Raw genomic sequence first — 9164 nt, 5'->3', positions numbered from 1 at the left:
AGGATTTGATTAACCCAGCGTTGGCTCCAGCAGGAGCACCCTCAAAGTAGCTCAGGGATGAAGGAGAAGCCAGCACCCACACCCCCATGGAGCTTCCAGAGCACGGGATTTGTGCCACCCACGGCTCAGCCCCGTCCCCATCGCCTGGTGCCTCCAGCACTTCCTTTCTCCCTGTCTCAGCAGCTCCAGCTGGAAAGGCACGCTGGGATTTTGCCTGCCTGCAGGTCTTAACGGCTTGGAAACCCTCTCCAAGTCACTCTGTTCCCTAAGGAATGCACTGTTGGATGACAGAACCAAGCTTTGTTGGAAACCCCATTTTTCAGGATATGCTCTCTGCCAGAGGCTCTGGTGTGGCATCAGTTTTCCCTCCAGAAGAAAACTAAAGACTTCTAGGAGAGAGAAGAAACTGCTTCCACACATTCTGCAGCAAGAGTCCTGGCACTGTGTGTGTGGAGAAGATGACACAGATGCTGGTGGTGAAGGTGAACATCTGGGCAGTGAGGATCCACCCTGCCTGCTGGAAACACCAGTGCTGGGGCTGTGGGTGCCAGCAGGATCCCTGTACCCCAGTGCAGAGGGCTGCTGCAATTCCCTTGGGCTGCTGCAGGAAGCATCCTGGCCACTCTGGAGCAGGGCCAGCCCTTGGAGAGGTGCAGCTGCTGGCTTGCCCCAGGGGCAGACAGCACCCAGCTGACTCCTGCAATTCCCACACACTTTCCAGCTTGGGAAGGGTTTTTTCCTCCTGCAGTGCTTTTTAAATGAAAACATTTTCCCTTTATCAGCAGCATTTTATCCTTTTGTTCCTGCATTTCCAGCTCCCAAGAGATTCTTCTCTCCCAGTCTTCCCTGCTGCCTTGCTGTCCTAGGTATCCCAGACCACCACTTCCAAGTGAGGACTTCCCAGCCCTCTCCCAGCTCTGTCTCCCTCACCGAGGAGGCCAAACCTCAAAACCCATGGATGGATGTACAAATTGCAAACAATCACCCCCTTTTGTGCTTTGTTGCATCAGCCTGGGGCTCCTTGTGAAAGCAGAGTTTCTGGCAGGCAGCAAGCCCCTGACAGACATCATTTCCCCACCCAGGCACGAGGCCAGCAGGCACCCAGCAACACGCCCAGCAGCCTTTCACAAGACCTGAGCGTCCTCAAGCTCTGCAAAGGGCCAAAACTCTTCTCTCTGCTCAGGAATTGGGTCACTGGGCACTTTGTGCCGCTGGGATTTGGGTTGTTGCTGCTGGCACGACGTGTGCTCGTGACATGGTGGGCACGCTGCAGAGGCTCTGGGGACAGGCAGGGCTGCTGGGACGCCACCCTGGCAGTGATAAGCTGTGCCACTTGTCCTGGCTGGCTCCAGGAAGGGAAGAGGCCATTGCCACAGCAACGGGATTTGCCAGCTCAGCACACGGCATTCCTCAGCGATGCTCCCACAGCCGTGGGGACAAGGAGGAGCTGGTGGCACTGTGTGCTGCAGCCACTTGAAACTGCCTTTCCTCACTCTGGAGGAAGAGACTTGCCTGGGTTTAAGCCTCAGTGACAACACAACGAATGCAAAACACTGTGATGTAGAAGCTGGAGTGTGAACCAAGCGGGCGGGAGTGCAAAGCCTGGAGTGAGAATCAAAGCCACAGTTTGCACTGCTGGCTGTGACCTGTTTCATCAAAATGCAGAGCAGGGCTTTGCAGGCAGAGCTCTGCTGGCAGAGCAGAGAGATGGTGAGAGATAGCAGGTGGAGGTGGGGACAGGAAGGATGGCAGTGTCATGCAAGGTGTCAGCCTGTCTCACCATTTGTGCACGTGGGTGCTGTCTCACCTCTCTGCAGGGATGTGGTGTCAGAAGGCACCCAGAACTGCAAAATGCCCCACATGGCATTTGCTCTTTTGACTCTCCCATGCCAGAGCCATCCTCAGAGCCACAAACAACGAACCAAGCAAGAGTCACTTCCCCAAACCATGGGATGATGGGTGGGCTCTCATATCAACCCCCTTTCAGTTTGAGGCCTTTCCCCCTTGTCCTGGCACTCCAAAATCACCAGAGCTCTTCTCATCCACAAGGAGCACAGCAGACACATGTGTCAGTGTTGAATGAAACTGTGGCTGAGCTGCTGCTCAGTGCTGGTGTGTGCAGACCCAGCACTAGGAGAGCCTGTGAGCAGGGCAGCAGCAGCCAGCACACTTCCCCACAGGGATGCTCATATTTTTTACATTTGGAGATGGGAGATAAAGCCTGCTGAATGTCTGAGAGGGAGGCTCCTGCAGGACCAGGCATCGAGAGATGCCTGAACCAAATCTGTGCGTGGCAGGTTGTGGACACTGCTGGAGGCCTGGGCTCATTTCAGCCAGGCCTTTTTCTCAGGTTCTGAGTCTTTTTCTCAGGTTCTGAGTCTTTTTCTCAGGCCTCGAAACTTTCTCAGCTCCAGGCAGGATTTTTCCCAGGCTAGAGACTTTTTCTTTACTGTAAACACAAGAGAAAGACTCATAACAGAGATAAACACCTGCTGGATCCATGGGAAAGCCAGGGAGAAAAGGTCTCTCTGTCCAATGAACTGCCTGTATTCTGTTTTTCACAAACTGTCTTATTTAAAGCCATGGCTTCCTTCAATAAACTGCTCATTCTTACACCAAGCAAGAGAGTGCCTTGTTGCCGTGTTCTCTCGCTGCTCCGTAACCCTTCATACGGCAACAGCAAATTTGGGCCCTGAGTCACCGAAACGCCACACCCTGTGCTTTCCTCCCTTCCCCACCCACTCCCACAGCCCCATCCTGCCCCTGAACGTGCCATTTTCGGTGCCTCACCGACAGGGAGGGGTTGCCCTCGTCCTCCACGGTGACCACGAGGCTGTAGAAGCTCTGGCGCTCGCGGTCGGGCGGGGACGGCCGCGTGGCGATCTCGCCGGTGACGCGGTCCATGCGGAAGGTCAGGTCCTCGTTCCCACGGGTGATGTAGTAGGACAGGACGCTGTTGAGGCCGGTGTCCCGGTCGGTGGCTCTCACCTGGGCCACCGCCGTGCCGCCGCCGACGTTCTGCGGAGATGCGCGGCGTGAATCCCGCGCAAAACGCCTAATTAGTAACGCGATTAATTCTAATATAGGGAGGGCACTGACGCGCTCGAGGCTCCAAACTCGCCGCCCCAACACCCGTCAGCTCAGCAGGAAGCTGCACATTAGGTCTTATCTAGTCTGGCACAGCCTGGAAGAGCATAAAACCCGCAGTGTGTGCAAAGGTGAAGGCCGTGTAATGGACCCGGAGCTCGGCTAATTATTTTTGGATAGTCCCATTATGGGGAAAATCATAACAGAAATTCCCTTCTTCAACCTGCTCTGAACATGTATTAAATAGATAAGAAAACCTTAACAGGGCAATATCCGTAATGCTGAGCTATAAATCATGAGCAGCAGTTCCTCACAGCTAAGTGGCACTGGCTATTACTCATATTTCATTTTTCATCACCAAATTGAGAATCCCCCCCTGCCTCAGTCCAGGAATTAAACTGTCAGGAAATAAGTTGTCTTTTCTCACGCCTGATTGTGTTTTATTGCTTAATTATCTAGCCCTTGCTAAGCTGCTTCCTGAAAGCCATTCTTATTCTGCACTGCACCGTCTCCCGTGTCACTTTGGTGGCATTTCCATGGGTGTGTAGCCACTTATCCTTCCTGCTGGTCCCTGCAGCCTCACGGGCTAAAGCTGCTCTTAGAGCTCTTTCCTAGCCCAAAACTAGGAGTAGATCATTAGTGAGGGCTTTCACCAACCCTTCCACCACCCAAGGTGAGGATGGCAAGGGGTCACTGATCCTTAAATGACCCGAGGTGAGGTTTGCAAGGGGATGCCGACCATCGAATGACCAAAGATGAGGTTTGCACGGGGTCACTGATCCTGAAATGATCCAAGGGTGACGTTTGCAAGGGAAACTCCGTTGTCCCCGCTGGCCTTGTGGTCAGACCCGACCCTGGGAGGGTGGAAGGAGAGGAGCAGGGCGCTCACCTCGCTCACGCTCACGTTGTAGCCGAAGGGGCTGTCGATGACAGGGGGGTTGTCGTTGACATCGAGGATGTTCACTCGCAGAATGTGCTCCTTCCTCCGCGGAGGAATGCCGCCATCTGACGCTTGGATCTGCGCGGATTTTCAAGGGGGGAAAAAAGCGCCACTTTGAAGCTCACAGCACCAGGAAAACAAACCAGAAGGCCGAGGGGTGAGGGGGGTGGTTTGGTGCTGACCCGTAAGGTGTAGTGATCCAGCAGCTCCCGGTCCAGCGGCCGTGCCACAAACACCTCGCCGTAGGTGCCGTTGGTCGTACGGATCTCAAACGCCCGGCCGATATTCCCTGATGTCAGCGAGAAAGTCACCTGGAAACATCACAGGGGAAGAAAAGCAGGGCAGGGAAGAGTGATGCTGAGGAGGAAGAAGAAAAAGGAGACCAGACAAAAATATATCCAGCGTCCCCCCGAGATGTCTCTTTGGAAAGGTCCAGCCGCCCCAAAGCAAACTGGGGCAACCTCCATCGCATCCACAGCTCTCGTGCTGCCAGCAATTTTTGTTATTAAGGGTGTTGGGACCTCATTAATGCTCGTCTGCGAGGTAATGAAAATAGCAAATGTCAGAGAGCTTCCTGCTCAGCCTGCCATGGATTTTTCTGCCAGCCCTCACGGCGGGAGAGGCCACAGCTGGTTTTCAGATTGCAGGGCTCCTTTGACACTTGTTCCACAGAGCTCTTTGCCCCAGACAGCCCAAGGATGAATTTTTACCTCTCCTACTGCCTTAACTGAGGACTGTTGGTACTCACTGCACAACCCACCAAAATGGCTGGCATTATTGACCATTCCTCTAACAGGGATGCAGAGAGAAGGGGTTGGGAGGAGAATTTCTGCAACCAAATGTCTCCCTTCCTACCTGGCCGTTGCTGCCTGCATCTGGATCTCGGGCCAGGACCAGGGCCACCCTCTTGCCCACAGCGCTGTCCTCGGCCACGCTGACAGACGAGTCAGAGGTGATGTCGAACTGGGGGCTGTTGTCATTCTCGTCCAGGACTGTGATGGTCACCTGTGAGAGGAGCACGGGGCTCAGGGCATGGACAGGAGCCAGAGTCCTGCCCACCCAGCATGGACAGCCACCCTGGCACCCCACCAACACACCACACCCCTCCGAGGTGTTAACAGCATGTCATCCATCCCCCGAGGGAATGATGCAGCTGTTTGAGCCCAGGAGCATCCCTCTCTGCAAAGGAGGATGAGAAGGAGAGATGCTTGGAGGCTGCAGAAGCAGCACAAGGCTTCTGCATCTCTCAAGCAGTGTATTTTTTTGTGGAACACCCTCTGGTTTTTATCCTCCAAATAGCTGCAAACAGAGCAGCTCAGACTGCTGCAGTGTGACCCTTTCCTGCTAAACTTTTCACTAGCAGTGATTTCATCCATGCTCACAGCAGCAGGGTCTGGCAGGATTTGCTCTAAAGCTCAATGGGCACAAAGAGGGCAGAGCTGAATGTGTTTAACTCAACCAGAGCAAGCTGGAGGAGACCTGAGCTCCCTCCTGGAAAGAGGCATGAGATGCTCGAAGGGGACCTGGCCACCTTGGCCACAATTAGGCAGAGGAAATGCTCTCATCGAGTTTGTAATCCAAGTGCTGCAGGGCAGCACAGAAATGAGAGAGGAAGAGCCTTTCTGTTCCCGGGGATTTATTTTCAGGCGCCCCAAGCTCCCAGGTGCGGCCAGGCTGAATGCGACAACATCCCTGGAGGAAGCTGGGGAGCGAGCCATGAGCCCGGGGGTGATTCAGTTATTGTTGCTGCTGAATTCAAAACACAGAGCCAGGAGTAGGGAGAGCTCATTCAGCCACTGCAGCTGCTGTCCCGAGTGCCGGATCAGGGAGCTGGGATCCAGCTCCCAGGGCTGCCCCTTGTCCTGGGGGTGGTGGGGAGGCTGGTGCTGGTGGGAGATCTCCACCCTGCAACTCAGTGTGGACCCTGGGAGGGATTCTGGTCCCCAGCACGACAGACATGCTTACCTTCTGTTGGAGGAAAGCAGAGGGAGAAACAGAGAACACAAACAACGAGGAGTTAGTGAGGGATGAGGAAGTGTGGGTTAACCCTGCGTCCTACCACAGCAGTACCAGGGGTCATGGGTGTCCCTTTGCAGTGATTTGGTGGCTCCACTTCTGGGGCATCCCTTTGTTTTTTCCTAGATGAGGTTGGCATATCTGCCTGGGGAAGGCTCAGATAAGAGCACGGTGCTGTGTGGAGAGCAGAGGGCATCCACACCCATGGGCTGGTCCTGCACTCAGCAGAGAAATGCAAATCACCCCTTGCCCACTGCCTGTGAAACTGCTAAATATAACTCTCTGAAACACAAACCACTGTGGAGTATTTTTAGGCCCCTAAATTTACCTCCTTCAAACTGTTTTAGCAGGTTTTCCCCCAGATCAGGGTTTGCAGACCCATGAAGCAGGAGCAGAAAGCTCAGCTAGGGCAGAGGTGGGAGAGGGAGGTGATCTGAGGCTGACAGTGGATGGTGGGGAAGCTGGGAGAAGCTACTCACCACTGTGGAGTCAATTTTTGGTCCTCCATCATCAGCCACCACTGTCAGGGTGTAGAAATCCCCTTTCTCTCGGTCCACTTGGCCTTTGACCGTGATCACACCCTGCCAAGCATGAGCAACAGCTGTGTTGGCCACCAAAACCAGAGCTCACAGCAAGCCAGGAGGGCCCACACTGTGGCTGCTTACCGTGATCCCGTTGATTTTGAAGAGGGAGAGCGCTTGGGGGTTGGTGTTGGGGTCGAACTTGTAGGTGATCTGGTTGAGGTTGTCGATGGAGCGAGCCTGGACGCGGAGCACCTCGGAGCCCAGGGGGATGTTCTCCATGATCACGGCCTCGTAGCTGCTGTTGGAGAACTGCACGGCCTCGTCCAGCTCGTTCAGCAGGCTGACATACACGCTGCAGAAGCCCTGGTTGTTGGGGGGAGCTTGGTCCGTGGCAGAGACGTTCATCAGGTAGCTGGTTTTGGTCTCGTAGTCCAGGTACTCGATGGTCGTGATGAGCCCCGTGCTCTCGTCGATCTCGAACTTCCCTTCCGCGCCCGACACGATTTTGTAGCTCACCAGACCCCCTTTCCCTGGGGAGGGAGCAGGAATCATGGTGCTGGCTGGGCCAAGCACCCCGAGAAGGCAGGCACCACCAGCAGAGCCCATCCCTTGGGATTTCAGCCCAGCCCAGCCCAGCCAGGATCCGCGCAGCGGCTGATCTTTGGATCAGTGTGCTGTCCCCCACACTGGGTGCTGATTCCCACCTGTGTCTCGGTCGGTGGCGCGGACCACGGCCACCGAGGTGCCGATTCCGGCCGTCTCCCGCAGCCCCAGGCGGTTGTACTGGCGCTGGGTGAACACTGGCACCTCGTCGTTGACGTCCTCCACGTACACGATCACCTGGGAACGCAGGTGGAGAAACCGCGCGTGAGCGGGCGAGCTTGGGGAACAAACCCTTCATGGTGCCCATGGAGAAACATTTCAGGGCTTGGAGCAACCTGGGCTGGTGCAGGTGTCCCTGACAATGGCAGGGGGGTGGAACTAGGGGAGATTTAAGGTCCCTTCTAACTCAACCCATTCCGTGACCCTGTGATAATCTCTTCTTCAAACACCGCGTGATGGAGAGTGAACACAAAGAGTTTAACATCACAGCTGAGCACAAGCGGTTTAACATCACAACCCTGAGGGTCGGGGTGAGTCAGTCTTTCCCTGCTGGCGGGGAGGTACACTGGGTACATTAATTCCTCCATCCTCTGGGATCCCCTGACCAAACCCTTGGAGACCTCGCAACACAGAAACGCTGGCGACTCGGTGGGAAATTTTTGCTCCAAGTTCAGTGCTGTTTCCCCAGGGAGCACATTTCCTTCTCCTGGTTTTCTGCTTGCTGCTAGTGCTGGGGACACTTCACACTCAGACAGAGCCCACCCCAGCACCAGGTCTAAGAATAGATGCAACGGTTGAGGGCTGGGTTTGTGGGAACCGTGGGAAGCTGGTGTGCTGCAGCTGAAGACTGTCACCACTGGGCCCTGGATTATTTAAATAGTGCCTGGCCAGGACTATTTTCAACAGGCTGAGGCTCAGCTTCTCTTCCCAGCAGCAGAGCTGCATCTCACCGAGCGAGGACTCCCTCTGAGCGACTGCTGCACCACTCTGCAGCCTAATGGCACCAAAACATCACGGGGAAAAAGAAAAATCAAACAACCCTCCTCACCAACAAGCTCTTCTCTACCCACGAGCATCCCCCAGAGACTTTCCACCAGATCTTCATGCCACATCTTTGTGATTTCCTGTGCTGGGAAGGGCCGCGCGTTTGGCGCGCGCTTTGCGCGAGCGGCTCTGCCGGGTCCTTACCCGCACGGAGCTCCTCATGGGCCCCTGCTCCGTGTTGTAGGCCTCCACCTCCAGCACGTGGGAGGAGTTCTGCTCCCTGTCCAGGTGCCGCACGCCCCGCATCACCAGCCCCGTGCTGGGATTGATGCGGAAGTGGTTGTGCTCGTTTCCTGGTGAGGGGGAAAATACGACAGGGGTGTTGCCCACTGACTGACATCCATCCTGGTGACACGCTGAGCCCTCCCTGGGGGGCTCTTTTGGAGGGAGATTATTGAGCAAAACTTCAGCCCCATCAGCTCTGGCTGCATCAGACTCAGCTACATCAGGGTTTGGCCCTGGGTGAGGCCAGGAGGAGCTACAGAATCTCATCAAATAACAAAAATGTGGATGTGTTGGAGTGAGTCCAGAGGAGGCCACAAAGAGGCTCTGAGAGCTGGAGGAACTCTGCTCTGGATCCAGGCTGTGTCCTGCCTGGAGAAGGAAAGGCTCTGGGGAGACCTTAGAGCCCCTTCCAGTGCCTAAAGGGCTCTGAGAGGGCTGGAGAGGGAGTGGGGACAAGGGGCTGGAGTGACAGGACAAAAGAGAATGGCTTCACACTGAAAGAGGGCAGGAATAAAAGGAATATTGGAAATTCTTCCCTGTGAGGGTGGTGAAGCCCTTCTGCCAGAGGAGCAATGGCTACCCCGTCCCTGGAAGTGCCCAAGCCCAGGTTTGGAGCAACCTGGGGTAGTGGAAAGTGTCCCTGCCCACGACAGGGGGTTGGAATGAGGTGAACTTAAAGGTCCCTTCCAACCCAAACCATTCTGTGATTTTAGGGTTCTGTCTAG

The 9164-nt window shown here is 55.2% G+C and overlaps 1 protein-coding gene across 1 annotated transcript in view; it reads right to left on the bottom strand.

Annotated features, from left to right (window-relative positions):
- Positions 1-9164, bottom strand: part of CDH23 (cadherin related 23) — a 157787-nt gene that overhangs the window by 30683 nt on the left and 117940 nt on the right. Inside the window, 9 exon segments of the mRNA XM_056495621.1 lie at positions 2791-3018; positions 3977-4105; positions 4210-4338; positions 4883-5032; positions 5993-5995; positions 6523-6624; positions 6709-7097; positions 7272-7407; positions 8359-8507. Coding sequence (XP_056351596.1) covers positions 2791-3018; positions 3977-4105; positions 4210-4338; positions 4883-5032; positions 5993-5995; positions 6523-6624; positions 6709-7097; positions 7272-7407; positions 8359-8507 — 1415 coding nt within the window.

This window comes from Oenanthe melanoleuca, chromosome 6, assembly GCF_029582105.1.
Source record: "Oenanthe melanoleuca isolate GR-GAL-2019-014 chromosome 6, OMel1.0, whole genome shotgun sequence".
NCBI classification, from domain to species: domain Eukaryota; kingdom Metazoa; phylum Chordata; class Aves; order Passeriformes; family Muscicapidae; genus Oenanthe; species Oenanthe melanoleuca.
Note: the sequence above shows the minus strand (reverse complement) of the source record. Positions and strands in the feature narration are given on the sequence as shown.